The 22,474-nt window shown below is 40.4% G+C and overlaps 1 protein-coding gene across 1 annotated transcript in view; it reads left to right on the top strand.

Moving 5' to 3' along the window:
- LOC132899240 (CLIP-associating protein 1-like) overlaps window positions 1-22,474 on the top strand; it is a 233,637-nt gene that overhangs the window by 124,321 nt on the left and 86,842 nt on the right. Inside the window, exons 13-21 of the mRNA XM_060940986.1 lie at window positions 4,930-5,065; window positions 7,298-7,368; window positions 7,448-7,507; window positions 7,840-7,917; window positions 8,003-8,170; window positions 8,256-8,302; window positions 8,952-9,122; window positions 18,886-18,993; window positions 21,995-22,138. Coding sequence (XP_060796969.1) covers window positions 4,930-5,065; window positions 7,298-7,368; window positions 7,448-7,507; window positions 7,840-7,917; window positions 8,003-8,170; window positions 8,256-8,302; window positions 8,952-9,122; window positions 18,886-18,993; window positions 21,995-22,138 — 983 coding nt within the window. The remainder of the gene's footprint in view (window positions 1-4,929; window positions 5,066-7,297; window positions 7,369-7,447; window positions 7,508-7,839; window positions 7,918-8,002; window positions 8,171-8,255; window positions 8,303-8,951; window positions 9,123-18,885; window positions 18,994-21,994; window positions 22,139-22,474) is intronic.

Here is a 22,474-nt window from a genome sequence, read left to right as displayed (position 1 = left end):
AGCTATATTTACAAATTATGTATAATCATAAATCAATCATCTAATAATAATAATAATAAAATTAAACAAGCCCTAAATTAAAGGAGAATTCATCTCATCTCATCTCATTATCTCTAGCCGCTTTATCCTGTTCTACAGGGTCGCAGGCGAGCTGGAGCCTATCCCAGCTGACTACGGGCGAAAGGCGGGGTACACCCTGGACAAGTCGCCAGGTCATCACAGGGCTGACTCATCGACACAGACAACCATTCACACTCACATTCACACCTACGGTCAATTTAGAGTCACCAGTTAACCTAACCTGCATGTCTTTGGACTGTGGGGGAAACCGGAGCACCCGGAGGAAACCCACGCGGACACGGGAAGAACATGCAAACTCCACACAGAAAGGCCCTCGCCGGCCACGGGGCTCGAACCCGGACCTTCTTGCTGTGAGGCGACAGCGCTAACCACTACACCACCGTGCCACCCTAAAGGAGAATTGAAGACAATTTTTTTTTATTATCAAAATTATATTTATCATGTTATTAAATATAGGAATGCATTTTTGATCGCTATGTTGTCGCTGCTATAGCAAGTTATGAGTGTTTGAAATACGCTCTGTAATATATCAGTCCATATGTCAAAGCAACGGCCGTAAACGAGATTCGTTGAGACCTGTGCGAGACATCGTAGGACGGAAGTAAAACGTACAGCGGAAATCAAAGTGACGACATCTGCCAACGTTGTCAAAAGACGCGCGCGCCCTCCTTCGAATGCTGACGTAATCAAGCCGGGATTTTTGTTTGTTTTGATAGCAATCAGGAAAGTTTGAAAAAAGTCGGCAGTAATTGTCATTTAAACTCGTTTTTGTGCAATATTTCGTTTGGAAAACAGTTTTCAAAATGGCGGCACTGACACCTGGCTGACGCTTGACGTTTCGAAGTCTTGCACAAGTCTCGTGAAGATCACGTGGATAAGCGACGCCTGCTGTGGACCAAACGAACTAAATTCAACATGGCTAAAAACCGAACAGGCCGATAAGTATAATATTTAATTGCAATTAGATGCCAATACGAGTCACGATATAAGGTTACTAAAACCGAAAACGTAATCGAATAACACGTTAATTAAGAAATAAAGCAAGTTTAAAAATAACTTCAGTTCCCCTTTAATTACAATTTACTGCATAATTATAGCAAAACAGTACATTATTCTAATACTCCATTTATTAGAAATTATTTCCAAAACTTTAAAAATCTTTGACCTGTATTTCAAGAAAACCTAAATAACATCAGGCAATATCTATTTATATCTCATCTCATTATCTCTAGCCGCTTTATCCTTCTACAGGGTCGCAGGCAAGCTGGAGCCTATCCCAGCTGACTACGGGCGAAAGGCGGGGTACACCCTGGACAAGTCGCCAGGTCATCACAGGGCTGACACATAGACACAGACAACCATTCACACTCACATTCACACCTACGGTCAATTTAGAGTCACCAGTTAACCTAACCTGCATGTCTTTGGACTGTGGGGGAAACCGGAGCACCCGGAGGAAACCCACGCGGACACGGGGAGAACATGCAAACTCCACACAGAAAGGCCCTCGCCGGCCGCTGGGCTCGAACCCGGACCTTCTTGCTGTGAAGCGACAGCGCTAACCACTACACCACCGTGCCGCCCCTATTTATAACTATATCAAACAAAAATAAGATCAATATAACAATTCAATAGTATAAAAAAGCCAATCTGTGTTAAAGAAAATGAGATGTGAGAGATTAATGTGAGCACTGAGGAATAATCTATAAGTTACTGAACACTATCAGGATCGATTCATGTGTGATGTGAATTATGTGACCAATAAATACTGTTAAGACATGACTGTGAGAATGAAGTGAAAATGGAAAATAACGAGAAAAATAGTCCTGTTTCAACAACTGTCCTAAATAGAAAGGAAGAAGAAATATACGAAAGAGAAAGAAGCACTGTATAAGAGAAAAACTGAAACAATCTCTGTAAAAAATAAATTATAGTCGAGCGACGGCTACAATTATCGACAGTCCATAATTATCGACACCTTTTCAGATTTACCAATAAAAAACAATTTTACAAAGGTGAGTTTCAATTACAAAAGCTATTATTGGTTAATTAATCAACCAGAAGACCCCCTTCGCCCTTTGATCTTGTCATCTGATGACGCAGCTCATTACCTGAGATGGAATTTTTTCAGCACGATCAGCAAGTTGAGGAAAACCCAGACGTTATCATCACAGGTGAGCATGGTGGAAAGATCATGGACATGTTTTTACTGATCAAATTCACCGATATTTCATGATCTCCTTGTTGAAACCTACTTTTTTTCTTACTCTTTCATTTGACAGTCGCCATTTTGTATCTAAACGCGCATTTGAGAAGTCACGTGAGGTGTCGATAATAGTGATCACGTTCACCGGTGTCCACCATTATCGACACCCTGTGGACTTAAGTGACATTTACAACCGTTATGGATCGATCTTTGTGTAACATTGTTGAAGTAGATGAAATACTTTGAAAAATAAAAGTGCTGTGATTTTTTTTTTTTCTGATTCATAACAGAATGGAATGTTTATAGAGTATTTGGAATCCTAATGCAATAAATAGAATTAGACCAGAATTAAATTCCTAGCATATAAAATATTACATGCTTGAAATATTCAGATTTTTCTATTCCACTCAGAAATTTTTTTTCGCAGTTTGTTGTAAATATCTACCACATATTACAATATCAGCAGACATTTTATATTTTTAGATGTAAATTTAAAATCTCAGTTCAAAAAAAAAAATTAAAAAATGTGATCTACGAAAATGCGTAGAAAGTGGAACAAAAAGATTTTCTGACACAGGTTAAACATTATCAGTTCATTTCTTTACAAACACTTGAATTACTTCCTCGTTTACGTAAGCACCGACATCCATATATTTATCTCATCTCATTATCTGTAGCCGCTTTATCCTGTTCTACAGGGTCGCAGGCAAGCTGGAGCCTATCCCAGCTGACTACGGGCGAAAGGCGGGGTACACCCTGGACAAGTCGCCAGGTCATCACAGGGCTGACACATAGACACAGACAACCATTCACACTCACATTCACACCTACGGTCAATTTAGAGTCACCAGTTAACCTAACCTGCATGTCTTTGGACTGTGGGGGAAACCGGAGCACCCGGAGGAAACCCACGCGGACACGGGGAGAACATGCAAACTCCACACAGAAAGGCCCTCGCCGGCCGCTGGGCTCGAACCCGGACCTTCTTGCTGTGAGGCGACAGCGCTAACCACTACACCACCGTGCCACCCCCATATATTTATATAACAGATATTTTGTACTAGGGCGGCACGGTGGTGTAGTGGTTAGCGCTGTCGCCTCACAGCAAGAAGGTCCTGGGTTCGAGCCCCGGGGCCGGCGAGGGCCTTTCTGTGTGGAGTTTGCATGTTCTCCCCGTGTCCGCGTGGGTTTCCTCCGGGTGCTCCGGTTTCCCCCACAGTCCAAAGACATGCAGGTTAGGTCAACCGGTGACTCTAAATTGACCGTAGGTGTGAGTGTGAATGGTTGTCCGTGTCTATGTGTCAGCCCTGTGATGACCTGGCGACTTGTCCAGGGTGTACCCCGCCTTTCGCCCGTAGTCAGCTGGGATAGGCTCCAGCTTGCCTGCGACCCTGTAGAAGGATAAAGCGGCTAGAGATAATGAGATGAGATGAGATATTTTGTACTAAATATAAGTCTATGTAAAACAAATTTAAAATAAAAACTATGTTTTGTTAACTTAAAGGAACAGTCCACCGTATTTCCATAATGAAATATGCTCTTACCTGAATTGAGACGAGCTGCTCCATACCTATCCGAGCTTTGCGCGACCTCCCAGTTAGTCAGACGCAGTCAGACGCGCTGTCACTCCTGTTAGCAATGTAGCTAGGCTCAGTATGGCCAACGGTATTTTTTGGGGCTGTAGTTAGATGCGACCAAACTCTTCCACGTTTTTCCTGTTTACATAGGTTTATATGACCAGTGACATGAAACAAGTTCAGTTAAAAAAATTGAAACGTAGCGATTTTCTATGCTATGGAAAGTCCGCACTATAATGACAGGCGTACTAACACCTTCTGCGCGCTTCGGCAGCGCATTGATATGGAGCTCAGATATCAATGCGCTGCCGAAGCCCGCAGAAGGTGTTAGTACGCCTGTCATTATAGTAAACTGGATTATTTTTTTATAAATCATCTGGAGGTCAATAATTGTGGAACGGTGTCGATAACTGTAGACAAAGGTGTCGATAATTGTGGAACGGTGTCACGTGATCTGATGCGCTAAGCGATCAGGAATCAACTCATTTTTTTCCAGTGGAACTTTGAGTAATTATTCCTGCACAATTTACATATTGAAAGTCTTTTCTACTTTTGCAACGGCCAAAAGATCGTTAAGGTGTCGATAATTGTAGCTGCCGCTCTAGTAAAAGAGCCGTTCAAAAAAAGTGTTCAGAGACTGAACTGGAAAAGGAAGAAGACGACAGTAACAGTGAAGGGGAGCACTATAAGGAATGGGGTAAAGAAAGTGGAGAAAATTAGAGGAGGTAATGAAAGGAAAAAGTCAGGAAATACTTGTCTTGGGGCAAATTTGATCGGATACGACGGATTAATACATAAGCCAAATACACGCGATGGGTGTGGTAATATGGCGGCCAGATGGCTTCATTCGTCTGTACAGTGCGGATTGGACAATGAGCTCTCCAGATATTTTACGTAGAGATCAGTGACTGAAACACACACACACACACAGATGTTTACATTGCGTACACATACACACGGACACAATTTACAAATTGCAGCTGCAAACAGAAGATAATCGATTGATCGGCGTCATTCGGTAAGCGTGTGAAGTGATCTGTAATGTATTTTTCCCTCTTGCTCCAGGCATCTGTCATCTGTGCTTCGTAACAAGTTTGACCATGGAGCCGAGTCCATCATGCCCACGTTACTCAATCTCGTCCCCAACAGTGCTAAAGTGATGGCCACATCCGGCGTAGCAGCCATCCGCCTTATTATACGAGTGAGTGCGTATTATGTTCTTGTTTGCTGTCATGCTTCCTCATCCCACACCGTTAAAGGCCAGATTTACTGCATGTCTTGTGCAGCCGGTTGTTAAATTGGAGGAAACAACAGAAAATCAATGGCATTGATCAGAGCTTTATGTCTGTGTCAGCACGCCAGGCTCATGTTGAAGCATAAGTGAAGCTTCTGCTTGACTCACTGCTGTGTTTGTCAGTCAGAGAGATTTAATAGCAGGACGGAGGGAACTGCTCGATCACGGCTAGTGACAGGAAGTGAGTCTCAGGAGTCCCGTGCGATCAGGTCCTCAACGGCTCCAGAGCTACTCAGCTTGAGTCATATGTAGTTTTAACACAGGGGGTTGAGTCAGTTCGGATAAATGGAAGGCTTGTCATACTTTAATTGCATTTACAACTTATCTGTATATTGTCTAGTTCAGGGGTTTTCAAAGTGTGGGAGAGTCAGCCCCCCCTCAAGAGAGCAAATAAACAACAGCGCCCCCCTTACAATTTTTGTTGTTGCTATACTTAATGTTCCATTCGTATTTTAAAAAATGGTTGTTGTACACATTTTTATTTTTTTCCTTTTACACACTTTAAACATATGAGCTTTTTTAAAACCTCTTTTTTTACACATTTTAAACATATGAGCTTTTTTAAAACCTCTTTTTTTACACATTTTAAACATCTTTTTTACACATTTTAAACATCTGTGCTTTTTAAAACCTCTTTTTTAAACATTTTAAATGTATGAGCTTTTTTAAAACCTCTTTTTTACACATTTTAAACATCTGTGCTTTTTAAAACCTCTTTTTTACACATTTTAAACATCTGTGCTTTTTAAAACCTCTTTTTTTTACACATTTTAAACATCTGTGCTTTTTAAAACCTCTTTTTTACACATTTTAAACATCTGTGCTTTTTAAAACCTCTTTTTTACACATTTTAAACATCTGTGCTTTTTAAAACCTCTTTTTTTTACACATTTTAAACATATGAGCTTTTTTAAAACCTCTTTTTTTTTACACATTTTAAACATCTGTGCTTTCTAAAACCTCTTTTTTTTACACATTTTAAACATCTTTTTTACACATTTTAAACATCTGTGCTTTTTAAAACCTCTTTTTACACATTTTAAACATCTGTGCTTTTTAAAACCTCTTTTTTACACATTTTAAACGTATGAGCTTTTTTAAAACCTCTTTTTACACATTTTAAACGTCTTTTTTACACATTTTAAACATCTGTGCTTTTTAAAACCCCTTTTTTACACATTTTAAACGTGTGCTTTTTAAAACCTCTTTTTTTACACATTTTAAACATCTGTGCTTTTTAAAACCTCTTTTTTACACATTTTAAACATCTGTGCTTTTTTACAACCTCTTTTTTTACACATTTTAAAACATCTGTGCTTTTTAAAACCTCTTTTTTACACATTTTAAACATCTGTGCTTTTTAAAACCTCTTTTTTACACATTTTAAACATATGAGCTTTTTTAAAACCTCTTTTTTACACATTTTAAACATCTTTTTTACACATTTTAAACATCTTTTTTAAACATTTTAAACATCTGTGCTTTTTAAAACCTCTTTTTTTTTACACATTTTAAACATCTGTGCTTTTTTAACACCTCTTTTTTTTTTTTTTACACATTTTAAACATCTGTGCTTTTTAAAAACATCTTGTTTTACACATTTTAAACATCTCATAGCATCATTAGCTAGCACCTCTTGGCAGACAACACACTGTGGCAGTGGAGCATCTTCAGATCCAGTCCATGAAAATCCAAACTTTAAATAATCGTGGTCATACTTCCTTCTTTTTTTGCTTGGCCCAGACTCTGTCTCCTCACTCACTGTAGCTTTAGGTACTAAAAATCGATCCATTTTGTCTCTGGCAAAGGCTAGCTGAAGTTCACTAAATGTCCGCAATTATTCTGGTTTATTTTTCCTCACGTTGCGCCCTCCCCGAAGAACTCTGGCACCCCCTAGGGGAGGCATGCCCCACACTTTGAAAAGCCCTGGTCTAGTTGGCTTGTTCTTGGGATCTCTTTTTTCTTCTAAATTCTATTTTATGATGTACAGTGTGTCTTTTTCTTTTCACCTGTCTGATAACTTGCTGCTATAACAAAACAATTTATCTCATAGAATATTGTATTCTTGCTTGGCTTGCACATTTTGTATTTCTGTGTTTGTTTTAACTCACCGATGTGTTTTTTTTTCCCCTTCCCCAGCACACACACTATCCCCGGCTTATTCCCATCATCACCAGTAACTGCACATCCAAATCCGTGGCTGTCCGGCGGTAAGACCATCACCGATTTCTCATGATCAATAGATAACGTTTACAGACGAGCCTAAGTGTTTTTTTTTTTCATTCTCAGGCGCTGTTATGAGTTTTTAGACCTTTTACTCCAGGAGTGGCAGACGAGCTGTCTAGACAGGTAGGACCATGATTATTTTCCATAAAATGCTGGTTTACATCATTTACACTTGCTGTGCTCTTCAGGATGATCACATATTCACTGGCACACACACACACATCCACACGTAGAAGTCATGTCCTTGATCACTACCATTATCCCTAGCGTTCTCCCTGGGGTCGCCAGATTACCTTCCATCAGGACTTCCTGTGAGCATTGTATCAGGATTGAGGGTGGTAAAGAAATAGTGCCTGTCTGGTTTCCACAGCGGAGCAGAGAGAACTCGCATATTGATTTTGGATCTGCTTTCACCTGAGCTTCCTTTCGACTTGGTTTCCTTTGTGTCGTTTCAGACATGTAGCTGTTCTGATGGAGACCATTAAGAAAGGAGTCCATGATGCAGATTCAGAAGCCAGATCTGTTGCCAGGAAGTAGGTGATTTGGGTTTTTACCGTTAGGATCTGTGTATGAAAATGATCTGGATTGGAATTTTTTTATCCGATTCCATATTTTTAGGTGTTATTGGGGATTCCACGGCCACTTCAGTAAGGAGGCGGAGCAACTGTTTCAGGCCCTCGAGCTGACCTATCAGAAGGCTCTGCAGTCGCATCTGAAGAGCTCGGACAGTGTAATGTCTCTCCCCCAATCCGATCGCTCCTCCTCGAGCTCTCAAGAGAGCCTCAGGTAAAACATGAGTCAACTTTCTGCAACTGAACTGTTTTTTTTTTAATTAAATATCTTCCTTTCTGTTTCTTTCTCTGTCTCGTAGTCGCCCGCAGTCTGCTAAAGCACCTGTCGGAAGCAGCGTAACCAGAAGTAAGAATCTGCCACTGGTTTTAACTGATGTGACCGAATTGTAAGGCCTAGGCCTTTAGTTAGTTGCAGAGTGTAATGTCCTACACTACCGTTCAAAAGTTTGGGGTCACCCAGACAATTTTGTGTTTTCCATGAAAAGTCACACTTTTATTTACCACCATAAGTTGTAAAATGAATAGAAAATATAGTCAAGACATTTTTTCTGGCCATTTTGAGCATTTAATCGACCCCACAAATGTGATGCTCCAGAAACTCAATCTGCTCAAAGGAAGGTCAGTTTTATAGCTTCTCTAAAGAGCTCAACTGTTTTCAGCTGTGCTAACATGATTGTACAAGGGTTTTCTAATCCTCCATTAGCCTTCTGAGGCAATGAGCAAACACATTGTACCATTAGAACACTGGAGTGAGAGTTGCTGGAAATGGGCCTCTATACACCTATGGAGATATTGCACCAAAAACCAGACATTTGCAGCTAGAATAGTCATTTACCACATTAGCAATGTATAGAGTGTATTTCTGATTTAGTTTAAAGTGATCTTCATTGAAAAGAACAGTGCTTTTCTTTCAAAAATAAGGACATTTCAAAGTGACCCCAGACTTTTGAACGGTAGTGTACCTGTTAGTATGTGACTGTATCTCTGTTTCTCAGATAAAGCGGTGAGCTCTAGAGTGTCCTCCACACCTGGCTCACTGCAGAGATCACGCAGTGATGTCGATGTCAACGCCGCCGCTAACGCCAAGTCCCGAATGCCCAAAGTACCTGCTGCTGCTCCTTTCAGCTCAGCCGGTGCACTGCCACCTGGCTCCTATGCCTCGCTAGGTAACACATTACACCTGCACTTCGAGAGGAAACGTTACAGTGCTAACCAGTGTTGTAGTTGAGTCACTAAACCTCGAGTCCGAGTCCAGTCTCGAGTCCTCAGTGTTCAAGTCCGAGTCACGTCCAAGTCATTATCCCTCTGGGGTCAAGAGCTTTGCCAGCGAAGCTCAGCAGGTTTAGAATGACTAGGTCAAATATTTAGATAAATATCTTCACGAGTTTTTCATCATATAAGCATGATAAATATACTGACAGAAACTTTATACTTTACACTTTCCTCTGTGCCCACTGCCAAATAATATTACATTTTTAAAATTACCTAAATTAGATGAAACATAAAAACTTGTCACCTTACTCAGTCATACCAGAGTCGGAGCGCTGAGCGTCCGCTTACTCATTCATAAAAGGCTATTCACATGGTAACGGCATGATAATCACTTTCACTCTTTCGGCTTGGATTAGTTTCTCTTTTGCAGCGGGAACACCCGCCGTAAACAGGATAAAATCTGTCAGCCATAGTTTAGGCGACCTGTTTGGAGGTAAAACTTGTTTCGAGATGGCGCACAGATTTGATTTTCAGGAGGCGTGTCAGATGATTCAGGACAGCGATTCAATTTCAGGACAGCGATTCAGTTCATGATTCAATTCATGATTCAGGAAAGCGATTCAACTCAATCTTAAAAACTGTGACACTGATGATGAACGGTATCATTTTGAACCTTGACTCAATCCAGCCGCAGATCAACTCGAGTAAGTGTAAATATTTCTTCTATTTATGATGAGCATATTGGTTGCTATGTGTGTGCTGTAGTGCATATCTTTGCATGCTTCTTGAGCAAACAAAATGTGCACCGGTGCTTGTTTGCTCTCTTTTCTTCTTCGTCTTTTTCTGGCACTCTAATGATTTTGGCATGCTCTGATGTTGTCAATTTCAACAAATCTAAGCAGTATTTTCAGTCATATGACTTTTTTGTATTCGGCACAAGTTCAGCTCCAATAATATCTATGTAGTACATGTCATGATTGTACTTTAAAAAAAAGATAAATGAAGATGATGTAAAAAGCAGTTTTAGAACTGTGTTGGAATGTGTGAAAAAAACATGACCTGACCCATTGTGTCGAACCGTTTTGATCACTTGACTTGATGGGATTAAGAGTTAATCTGTGAGAGGGGTTTTCACTCTTCTCATTGAATGGAATGGAAATTTTTACTCTTCTCATTGAATACTTTTCCCACTGCCAACCCTTTATCCCAAAACAATAGGACAAATTTTTTGATGGCCAGTTAATTGTCTAAATCAATGGAGCAGATTTAAGTTTTTGTTCTTGATACATTCCTAAGACTGAACAGAATCATCTCAAGTGACCAAAATGGTTCGACACAATGGGTAAGCTCATGTTTTTTTCACACATTCCAATATACGTTATTGTAGCTGAATTTGTGCTGAATACAAAAAAGTCATATGACTTTGAAAATACTGCTTAGATTTGTTGAAATTGACAACAAAATCAGAGAATGCCAAAATCATTAGAGTGCCAGAAAATACCCTCAGACCCCAGAGGGTTAAAGAAAATTTCCACTATTGATTCGAGTCGAGCCCGACACAAATAACACAGCTGTCTCTCACACACACACACACACACACACACACACACACACACACACACTCTAAAACACATCGATAGCTTTGAATAGTGTATGTGATGTATGTCCCATACCATAGCCTATAATACATTCACAAAAAAAAAAGATTTTTCTATCAGGAATATTTAGGAAAAGGCTGGTGGCACTAATGTTAAGTGTCCATGTCAAAAACATAACACTCACAAACACAACACTCTAATGTGCTTTATTGTAACAAATGCACTTGTGTGCATTTCAAAAACATAACCATGTTACACAAACATGATGCATCACTTCTCTGGTACCCCTTTTCCACCAAATCAGTTCCAGGGCTGGTTCGGGGCCAGTGCTGGTGCTGGTTCACAACTCGTTCAACTTGCGAGCCAGCTGAGAACCAGTTTGCTTTTCCATAGCTCGCAGTGCTAAGGGAAGCCACGTCATTATGTCGCTGTATACATCAGTTACGTCGTTGTATATGTCAGTTACATCGCTACGTTTGCATAAACCTTGGCGCGAATATCAAAGCAAAAACAGCACGGAAGAAGCAGCAGCAGCAACAACAACAATAATAATAATGGATGACTTCGCGTTTGTACAGCTGCTGCTTCTCGCCACTTAAAAATGGCGACCTTTCGCGGTCTTATTGTTGTTGGTCTTAACAACTCCGCCCCCCTGCTGACGTAAGCGGTTCTTTCCTCTGGCCCAGCAGAGAGCTGGTGCTAGCCTGGAACCGGTTTTTCTGGCCCCAGAGCCAGTTCTTTGTCAGTGGAAACAGAAAACCCGGTTCCAAACTAAGCACTGGCCCCGAACCAGCCCTGGAACTGCTTTGGTGGAAAAGGGGCATGGGTGGAGTCTTGCTCAGCGAGCCCTACTATCAACAGGGCAAATAACATGAGAGAGGGTTAACACTAGCTAGTTCATCGCTCAGCAAGCAAGCCCCGCTATCAACAGAGCAATGAACATTGCGCATCACTTCTTTCTCTGGGTGGAGTCTCGCCAAATGGCAATTGAAGTTTGAGGTTGTCCCGGTTGTCTCCTCGATAGTTCTTCTGCATGTGGAACACATAGCAGTGCATTTTTTCCCACTGCACCAGAAGTCTGTATAAGCAAAGCGGACAATCCTAGGGGCGTTCTCTCCAGGCATTTTAGCGCCATTAACGTTAGTTTGTTCCTGAACATGATGTATGCACAGGTGAATGTGCATTCTCTTGCACGAAATTAGTATAAAAATTAATGTAGATATAAATATCTTGTGCCAAATTATTATGGCATGTTACAAAAAATAAAGAAAAAAATCAGAGTCCTCGTCTCCAATTTACGAGTCTGAGTGCAGTTAATGCACGAGTCCGAGTCATCAGTGCTCAAGTCCAAGTTAAGTAATGAGTCCTTAAAATTAGGGCACGAGTCGGACTCGAGTCTGAGTTCTGGACTCGAGTAGTACAAGCCTGGTGTTCACAGAAGTTAAAGCGGGTTCTGTGGTTAAAAGAAAAAGAAAAACTGCATTGCAGTACTTGTTAGTATTCAGGCAACCGTGATCACATACCTGATTCGGCTCATGAGCACAAGCCTAAAGGTAGACACTTAGGATTTTTCCCACATATCGATCAGTCAGCTAAGACATGTTTTGATGTCCAATGCTTGCTTCTCTCGTTTTCTGTTGGAGTTACTCTGTGTGAGGGCGGCACGGTGATGTAGTGGTTAGCGCTGTTGCCTCACAGCAAGAAGGTCCGGGTTCGAGCCCCGTGGCCGGCGAGGGCCTTTCTGTGTGGAGTTTGCATGTTCTCCCCGTGTCTGCGTGGGTTTCCTCCGGGTGCTCCGGTTTCCCCCACAGTCCAAAGACATGCAGGTTAGGTTAACCGGTGACTCTAAATTGACTGTAGGTGTGAATGTGAGTGTGAATGGTTGTCTGTGTCTATGTGTCAGCCCTGTGATGACCTGGCGACTTGTCCAGGGTGTACCCCGCCTTTCACCTGTAGTCAGCTGGGATAGGCTCCAGCTTGCCTGCGACCCTGTAGAACAGGATAAAGCGGCTACAGATAATGAGATGAGATGAGATGAGCTACTCTGTGTGTGTGTGTGTGTGTGTGTGTGTGTGTGTGTGTGTGTGTGTGTGTGTGTGTGTGTTATACAATGTCAGAAACCATAAGCAGGATTTAGGAATGGTAAATTATTAGCTACAGTAAAAACTTCTTTTGCGCATTAGCTACGTTAGCCTCAAAACTCCAGTGCAAAATAAAGGAAGCAAACTTTAGACATTAAACATGTCTTGGCAGTATTTTTAGGATGAAATTTTATAAATAAATATATATATATATATATATATATATATATATATATATATATATATATATATACTGTTCCTTAAAGCCCTTTATGTTTTGAGTGTAATGTTGCATAGCAGGATAAATGCAGAATTAGCTGGGATTAGAGTGTAATATATTGTTTCATTTCATATTTTACTACTGAAAGGCATCCGACACCTTTTGGTTCGTATTATTTAATAGCACTAAGAATTAATAGCAGTAATAATAATAATAATAAAATATTCTGCTTTTCCTTTGGTCCCCTGTTTTTGTTTGCCTAAGATGCAACTCCTGGTAATGTGGAGGGTAAGGTTTCTGTGTGTGTGTGTGTGTGTGTGTGTGTGTGTGTGTGTGTGTGTGTGTGTGTAGAGTTGGGTTCTGTGTGCAGTTCCTGTGTCTCATCCTGTTCTATTCTCCATGTTCTGATGATTCAGGGAAGCCCAGCTCAGTTGGTGGTTCACCTGATTCACATCTGGTTCACATCTGATTCACTTGATTCACATCTCGAGTTAAATCAGATGAATCCGGTTTGTTAGAGCTGGGCATCTCTGGAATTGATAAGCTGTGATCGATAAGATGGTGTTGATAAACTGTGATTGATAAGCTGTGATTAATAAGTCTGCATGGACCACCTGCATGGAGTCTGAAGGTGATCTCCAAACTAACTGGCTGTTAGATACGTCATTACGACAGGAGTACTGATTCAGTTAAAAGTGTGCATTATTGGGGTTTTGCTCTGATTGACTACTCTACTACTTGGATATCAGCTCATATACCATGAGAAAAGAAGAACAAAATGGCGGCGCGTGTTGCTAAACCAACCGAGGACGAAATAAAAACTATACTCGAAAACAAAACCCCAAAAAATACAAAAAAAAAGCACAATGAAATATGGAATAAAAGTATTTAATGGTAAGAACGTATCTTTTTTTTTATTTTTCAAGAATTTACAGCTGATATCGGAAACACCTTTCATAAACGTTGTGATGTAGCTTGTTTTTAATCAGTTTATGAAAAGTCTTTGTAAATTAGTTGTTACTATAGAAATGATAACATATTAAAAAGAACCTGTAAATATAAACCCGTGATTTGAATTACAGTCGGCATTGCTGTTAGAGCTGCTGGAACAGAAAACTAATCAACACCTTTTGACCAATCATATTTGAGAACTCAACAGTGCTGTGGTATAACTCCGTATTATTCTATCCACATTTATTGGATAAGAGCAATCGAGCGCTCTGATTGGCTACTCTATGACGAGGATATCAGCTCATATACCGTGAGAGGAGAGAAAAAAATGGCGGAGCGTGTTACTGAACCAACCAAGGACGAAATAAAAACTCTACTCGAAAACAAAACCCCAAAAATACAAAAAAAAAAGCAACAAAATATGGAATAAAATTATTTGATGGTAAGAACATATCTTTTTTTTTTCAATAATTATTATTATAGCATTTTTCACAAATTGCTCCTGTCATTTCTCCGGTTTGTTTACATTCTACGTGGAAATGCTTTTGTCGGACATTTTGTATAAAGTTTTTATGTATCGAATTTGCAAAAAATAAAAATAAAAATGCTCTGTTTCTCAAAATCCAGTGAATGTGGATAGAATAAAACAGTTATTCCACTCAATCTCATTGTACATGGCTTACAGGGTTTTGTTAGGGCGTGAAGCATGGAATTTTTTGGAGGAAATATTAGGATCTGTCAAAAAAAAGTATGCAATTAAAATATCACAGGAACTCAGTATCAGTATACCTGTTCCTCGAAGGCCCCAGACTTTGTTCAAGAACTTATCTAAACAAACAGATTTATAAAGACCAAGGTGCTATCAAAACTGGAATGAAGTCCTGGTAAAGTTTGGTTATAAAAAATGATTCCAGTCTTTAAACATCCCATAGAGCACCATTAAATCCATTGTCAGCAAATGGGAAGAATATGGCACAGCAGTGATCAGCGAGGGAGGGCATTAGTCAGAGAAACAATCAAGAGGCCAGGGATAATGCTCAACATGATGCCACCACCACCATGCTTCAATGCGGGGGTGGTGTTCACTTACATTTAACACATAGGTTGATTTGTAGGTATACGATTACTGACAACATATCAGTTGTTATTCAAAATGTATCGACCCCATTTTTCCTTGTCCATCAATGGAAAAGAGCCACCGTAGGACCACCATTGATCAAATCTCATTGAGGACATTCAAGTGTATCAGGTGCAGGATTGCTAAGATATTCGAACCAAATCCAGGACAGTGTATGTCACTAATTCTTACCAACAAAGTCATCTCTGTGGTGGATTTTCTTGATAAAATTGTAAATTAACCGTATCAGACCTGCTATTGTCCTGGTATGAGGAAACAGCGTCTTTATAGCGTCACTGCTTCTTATTTCTCTGAATAAGTGACATGCAGTTTGATTAAAAAGGAACAATAAGTTTTGATGTTAGTTTAAAAACTGCAAGGTATGCAAAAGCAGAAGAAGCTGTAACGTACAACCCCAAATGAGAAAAAGTTGGGACGTTATGGACCATGCAAATAAAATAAAAAAGCAGTGATTTTCTGAATTTACTTTGACTTGTATTTCATTGCAGACAGTATAAACACAATATATTTCATGTTTTCTGAAATGAAACTTCATTTAATTTGTTAATATACATCCGTTCCTGCCTTTCACGCCTCTAAGACATTCCAAAAAAGTTGGGACGGGTGCAATTTAGAGCTAGTAATGAGGTAAAACAATTAAATAACGATGTGATTTGAAACTGCTGATGTCAGCATGTGATTATAATGATTTGGTACAAAATCAATATCCAGGAAAGGCCTAGTTTTTGAGGAGTAAAGATGGGCCGGGGCTCTCCAGTTTGTCAAGAAATGCATGAAAAAAATTATTGAAATGTTTAAAAACAATGTTCCTCAAAGAAAGATTGGAAGAGATTTGAATATTTCACCCTTTGTAGTGCACAATATCATTAAACGATTCAGGGAATCTGGAGGAATTTTGGTGTGTAAAGGGCAAGGGCACAAGCCTAAGCTGAACACCTGTGATCTCTGATCCCTCACTGCATCAAGAACCGTGATTCATCTGTAGCTGACATAATCACATGGGCTTGGGATTACTTTGGCAAACCTTTGTCAAGCTCTACAATACGGAGTTACATCCACAAACGGCAGTTAAAACTTTACTGTGTGAAAAGGAAGCTTTATGGTAACTGTGTCCAGAAGCACAGTCGACTTCTCTGGGCTCGGAGGCATCTGGGATGGACCATCACACAGTGGAAACGTACAACCCCGATTCCAAAAAAGTTGGGACAAAGTACAAATCGTACATAAAAACGGAATGCAATAATTTACAAATCTCAAAAACTGATATTGTATTCACAATAGAACATAGACAACATATCAAATGTCGAAAGTGAGACATTTTGAAATTTCATGCCAAATATTGGCTCATTTGAAATTTCATGACAGCAACACATCTCAAAAAAGTTGGGACAGGGGCAATAAGAGGCTGGAAAAGTTAAAGGTACAAAAAAGGAACAGCTGGAGGACCAAATTGCAACTCATTAGGTCAATTGGCAATAGGTCATTAACATGACTGGGTATAAAAAGAGCATCTTGGAGTGGCAGCGGCTCTCAGAAGTAAAGATGGGAAGAGGATCACCAATCCCCCTAATTCTGCGCAGACAAATAGTGGAGCAATATCAGAAAGGAGTTTGACAGTGTAAAATTGCAAAGAGTTTGAACATATCATCATCTACAGTGCATAATATCATCAAAAGATTCAGAGAATCTGGAAGAATCTCTGTGCGTAAGGGTCAAGGCCAGAAAACCATACTGGGTGCCCATGATCTTCGGGCCCTTAGACGGCACTGCGTCACATACAGGCATGCTTCTGTATTGGAAATCACAAAATGGGCTCAGGAATATTTCCAGAGAACATTATCTGTGAACACAATTCACCGTGCCATCCGTCGTTGCCAGCTAAAACTCTATAGTTCAAAGAAGAAGTCGTATCTAAACATGATCCAGAAGCGCAGACGTCTTCTCTGGGCCAAGGCTCATTTAAAATGGACTGTGGCAAAGGAGAAAACTGTTCTGTGGTCAGACGAATCAAAATGTGAAGTTCTTTATGGAAATCAGGGATGCCGTGTCATTCGGACTAAAGAGGAGAAGGACGACCCAAGTTGTTATCAGCGCTCAGTTCAGAAGCCTGCATCTCTGATGGTATGGGGTCGCATTAGTGCATGTGGCATGGGCAGCTTACACATCTGGAAAGACACCATCAATGCTGAAAGGTATATCCAGGTTCTAGAGCAACATATGCTCCCATCCAGACTCCCATCCCTTCCTCTTTCAGGGAAGACCTTGCATTTTCCAACATGACAATGCCAAACCACATACTGCATCAATTACAGCATCATAGCTGCGTAGAAGAAGGGTCCAGGTACTGAACTGGCCAGCCTGCAGTCCAGATCTTTCACCCATAGAAAACATTTGGCGCATCATAAAACGGAAGATACGACAAAAAAGACCTAAGACAGTTGAGCAACTAGAATCCTACATTAGACAAGAATGGGTTAACATTTCTATTCCTAAACTTGAGCAACTTGTCTCCTCAGTCCCCAGACGTTTACAGACTGTTGTAAAGAGAAAAGGGGATGTCTCACAGTGGTAAACATGGCCTTGTCCCAACTTTTTTGAGATGTGTTGTTGTCATGAAATTTAAAATCACCTAATTTTTCTCTTTAAATGATACATTTTCTCAGTTTAAACATTTGATATGTCATCTACGTTCTATTCTGAATAAAATATGGAATTTTGAAACTTCCACATCATTGCATTCTGTTTTTATTTACAATTTGTACTTTGTCCCAACTTTTTTGGAATCGGGGTTGTATATTGTGGTCAGATGAATCAGTATTCCAGGTCTTTTTTGTAAGAAATGGATGCTGTGTGCTCTGGACCAAAGACAAAAAGGACCATCCAGACTGATACCAGGAACGAGTTCAAAAGCCAGGGTCTATCAGAGTATGGGGTTGTGTCAGTGCCCTTGGCAAAGGTAACTTATGCTTCTGTGATGGAGCATTAATGCAGAAAAGTACACTGAGATTTTGGAGCAACGTGTGCTGCCATCAAGACGACATCTTTTCCGGGGATATTTCAACAAAACGATGCAAAACCACATTCTGCACACGTTACAAAGGCAGGGCTGTGGAAGAAGAGGGCGCCAGTCCTTTCTGTCCCTAATAGAGAATGTGTGGCGAATTTTGAAACAAAAAATATTGCAACAACGACCCCGTCCTGTTGCACACCTTAAGAGTGCGTCTTGGTGTCTTTAGTACTTAAACATCTTTTAAGTCTTATGAGAAGGAATGGCAACATTATAAAGTCGTTACCGTCCAACTTTTTTGAAATGTGTTGAAAGAATCAAAATTGAAATGTGTTTTATTTAGCAAAAAATAAATAAATTCATGAGGTAAAACATCAAATAATGTGCTGTTGTATTGTTTTCAGTTTTAATTCCATTTTCAACATACCGTCCAAAGGTTTTTCTGATTTGGAGTTGTATGTCTGAGAGATTTTGGAAAGCGTTGTTGATGAGCAACATCAGATTTTAGCATTTCCATGAAGTTTACTGAGATCCAGAAAGTTCTACTGAAGTTGCCGTATGTGTTTTGTGAATCTGTTTTCGAAAGCACGAGTGTATTTCTGTATCGAGCGTTATTCCATCGTCTGAGCATTTTTCATAACATCCAAAATAAATAAATAAATGTGTTTAAATTGTCTGATTTGTGCATGCCATCCACCGTTTGTTTGTTTTTATGTCTTTAGGTCGTGTGCGCACACGGAGACAGAGTTCAGGCAGCAGCGTTGGAGGCGGTGCCTCTGTTACAGACAGTAGGGGGCGGAGCCGAGCGAAAGTGGTGTCGCAATCACAACGTGAGTTTACGGCCGCATTCTTCGACATTATATTTTTTCTTTGGGAAAACTGCTGTTTGTCATCGTGGTTATAAGAAAGTCCTTAACAGGGCCATGTGACGGTCAAATTATGGGATGGATTTTAATGCATTTTACTAAAGTGGTATAAGTTAAGAACAGTTGATTTTTAAGCAATCTGATACTCTTTCTATGCTCCATAAACTTTCATAAACACCAGCATGCTTGGTATTGTTGCCCATGGCAACAATTAGGGATGTTTTATGTAAGGAATAAAACATGACGAGACGTGCTGGAAAATAATCACTGACACAAAGTGGAGTTAGTGCTTGATTATTTTCCTATAACAGTATGTCATAAAGTATTTTATTCTTCTTATACCACAGCAATTTTTTTTTCCATTTAAAGAACGACATGTACGTTTTATCCGTTAATGGCTTGGTCGGTACAAAAAGACCCCGGTCTGATATTTTCCCATAAAGACCGAGCAAGCGAGCTCAATAAGGAGTTTATTATCCGGGTTTTTTTATTTCTAAGATTAAAATAGATGGTCATTATAATGAGGTGTGACGCTGCTGTCAGTCACATCATACAGTGGGGCAAAAAAGTATTTAGTCAGTCACCAATTGTGCAAGTTCTCCCACTTAAAAAGATGAGAGAGGCCTGTAATTTTCATCATAGGTATACCTCAACTACGAGAGACAAAATGAGAAAAAAAAAATCCAGAAAATCACATTGTCTGATTTTTAAAGAATTTATTTGCAAATTATGTTGGAAAATAAGTATTTGGTCAATAACAAAAGTTCATCTCAATACTTTGTTATATACCCTTTGTTGGCAATGACAGAGGTCAAACGTTTTCTGTAAGTCTTCACAAGGTTTTCACACACTGTTGCTGGTATTTTGGCCCATTCCTCCATGCAGATCTCCTCTACAGCAGTGATGTTTTGGGGCTGTCGCTGGGCAACACGGACTTTCAACTCCCTCCAAAGAGTTTCTATGGGGTTGAGATCTGGAGACTGGCTAGGCCACTCCAGGACCTTGAAATGCTTCTTACGAAACCACTCCTTCATTGCCCGGGCGGTGTGTTTGGGATCATTGTCATGCTGAAAGGCCCAGCCATGTTTCATCTTCAATGCCCTTGCTGATGGAAGGAGGTTTTCACTCAAAATCTCACGATACATGGCCCCATTCATTCTTTCCTTTACACGGATCAGTCGTCCTGGTCCCTTTGCAGAAAAACAGCCCCAAAGCATGATGTTTCCACCCCCATGCTTCACAGTAGGTATGGTGTTCTTTGGATGCAACAGCATTCTTTCTCCTCCAAACATGACAAGTTGAATTTTACCAAAAAGTTCTATTTTGGTTTCATCTGACCATATGACATTCTCCCAATCCTCTTCTGGATCATCCAAATGCTCTCTAGCAAACTTCAGATGGGCCTGGACATGTACTGGCTTAAGCAGGGGGACACGTCTGGCACTGCAGGATTTGAGTCCCTGGCGGCGTAGTGTGTTACTGATGGTAGCCTTTGTGACTTTGGTCCCAGCTCTCTGCAGGTCATTCACTAGGTCCCCCCGTGTGGTTCTGGGATTTTTGCTCACCGTTCTTGTGATCATTTTGACCCCACGGGGTGAGAGCTTGCGTGGAGCCCCAGATCGAGGGAGATTATCAGTGGTCTTGTATGTCTTTCATTTTCTAATAATTGCTCCCACAGTTGATTTCTTCACACCAAGCTGCTTACCTATTGCAGAGTCAGTCTTCCCAGCCTGGTGCAGGTCTACAATTTTGTTTCTGGTGCCCTTTGACAGCTCTTTGGTCTTGGCCATAGTGGAGTTTGGAGTGTGACTGTTTGAGGTTGTGGACAGGTGTCTTTTATACTGATAACGAGTTCAAACAGGTGCCATTAATACAGGTAACGAGTGGAGGACAGAGGAGCCTCTTAAAGAAGAAGTTACAGGTCTGTGAGAGCCAGAAATCTTGCTTGTTTGTAGGTGACCAAATACTTATTTTACCGAGGAATTTACCAATTAATTAATTCAAAATCCTACAATGTGATTTCCTGGATTCTTTCCCCCCATTCTGTCTCTCATAGTTGAAGTGTACCTATGATGAAAATTACAGGCCTCTCTCATCTTTTTAAGTGGGAGAACTTGCACAATTGGTGGCTGACAAAATACTTTTTTGCCCCACTGTATTTGTAACGTAGTTGAGTCACACGTACACAATAAACAGCTAGCGGTTTCAAAACTAAATTTTTGTTAGCGGGTAGCGGTTTCTGAACGCGATTCGTTGCTCATTTATTGAATAACTCCGTGACTCTTGTTTCTCTTTTGTGTTTCGGCTGTTTTTGATTTCCAATGTCGGTTTTTTTTTGCTTGTTTTTTGCAACATTGAAAGCTGGCGCATTGGAAAGAAAGTCTGTAATCGCCTACGGGCATTATGGGAAAATTCTGCCTGCCAAGGAACCAATCAGAGCGTGCGATTTTACCGGAAGTAGCTCATGCTATATAATAAAGAAAATGAATCCACGCCATCCCGAGCATTTAATGACCAAAAAGAGCATTTAATAGTGCTGTGGTACAAGCAAATATCATGACATGCCCAATGCATGTTGGGTAATGCAGTTTCATGGTCATTATATAACTGGATGCCCTTCATTACCCTGCGTGCTGCTCGTACATAAGGATCCAGATCAGCAAACCAAGCAGGTGGTAAGACTCACGGTACAGCAGCCTTTCTGACCACTACAGCATGATTTATACCCCCAATCATCCAAATGTACAGTTCCTCCCTTTTAAGTTTCATTTAATGTGATGCTGATGTACATCACTGTTGAATTTGTTCCATTTCCGTTTGTTTTATGACTTCCTGTGTAATAGTGTTCCTGCATGTTCTACTGTATTATACTGTATGTGTGTTATTATACTATACTACCATGAACTGTTAAGGATACAGTTACTGAAGTCTCACTCCTTCACCCTCTTGCTCTGTGTGTGTGTAGCTGGGAGTCGTTCCAGTTCTCCCGGGAAGCTTATTGGTCAGTCTTATGGCAAAATGTCCTCTGTGACCCCAGCAGAGAAGCGCAGTAGGATCCCACGCAGTCAGGGCTGCAGCCGAGAGAGCAGCCCCGGTCGCTCAGGCCAGGGTGAGAGAAGTACACACACACACACACACACACACACACACACACACACACACACACTTACTGCTACAAAATCATTAGTAATTACAGTGTGGAGTTTATATTAGACCAAAGGAGCAAGATGTGAGTGAGCATGCACTGATGAACCACTCTGATGGGAAATCCTGTTTGGTAGGCATGTAACGATTCACCTAATTCATGATTCGATTCGATTCATGATATTCGGTTCACGGGTCAGTTTTCTCACAATATTTTTGAAAAAAAATTAAATGAAGAAAGTTTTATTCCCCCCCAAAATGCAACATTTGTTTTCCTGTTCTTTATCAACTTAAATATTCC

The sequence above is a fragment of the Neoarius graeffei genome, chromosome 15 (genome assembly GCF_027579695.1).
Source record: "Neoarius graeffei isolate fNeoGra1 chromosome 15, fNeoGra1.pri, whole genome shotgun sequence".
In the NCBI taxonomy this organism is placed as follows: domain Eukaryota; kingdom Metazoa; phylum Chordata; class Actinopteri; order Siluriformes; family Ariidae; genus Neoarius; species Neoarius graeffei.
Note: the sequence above shows the minus strand (reverse complement) of the source record. Positions and strands in the feature narration are given on the sequence as shown.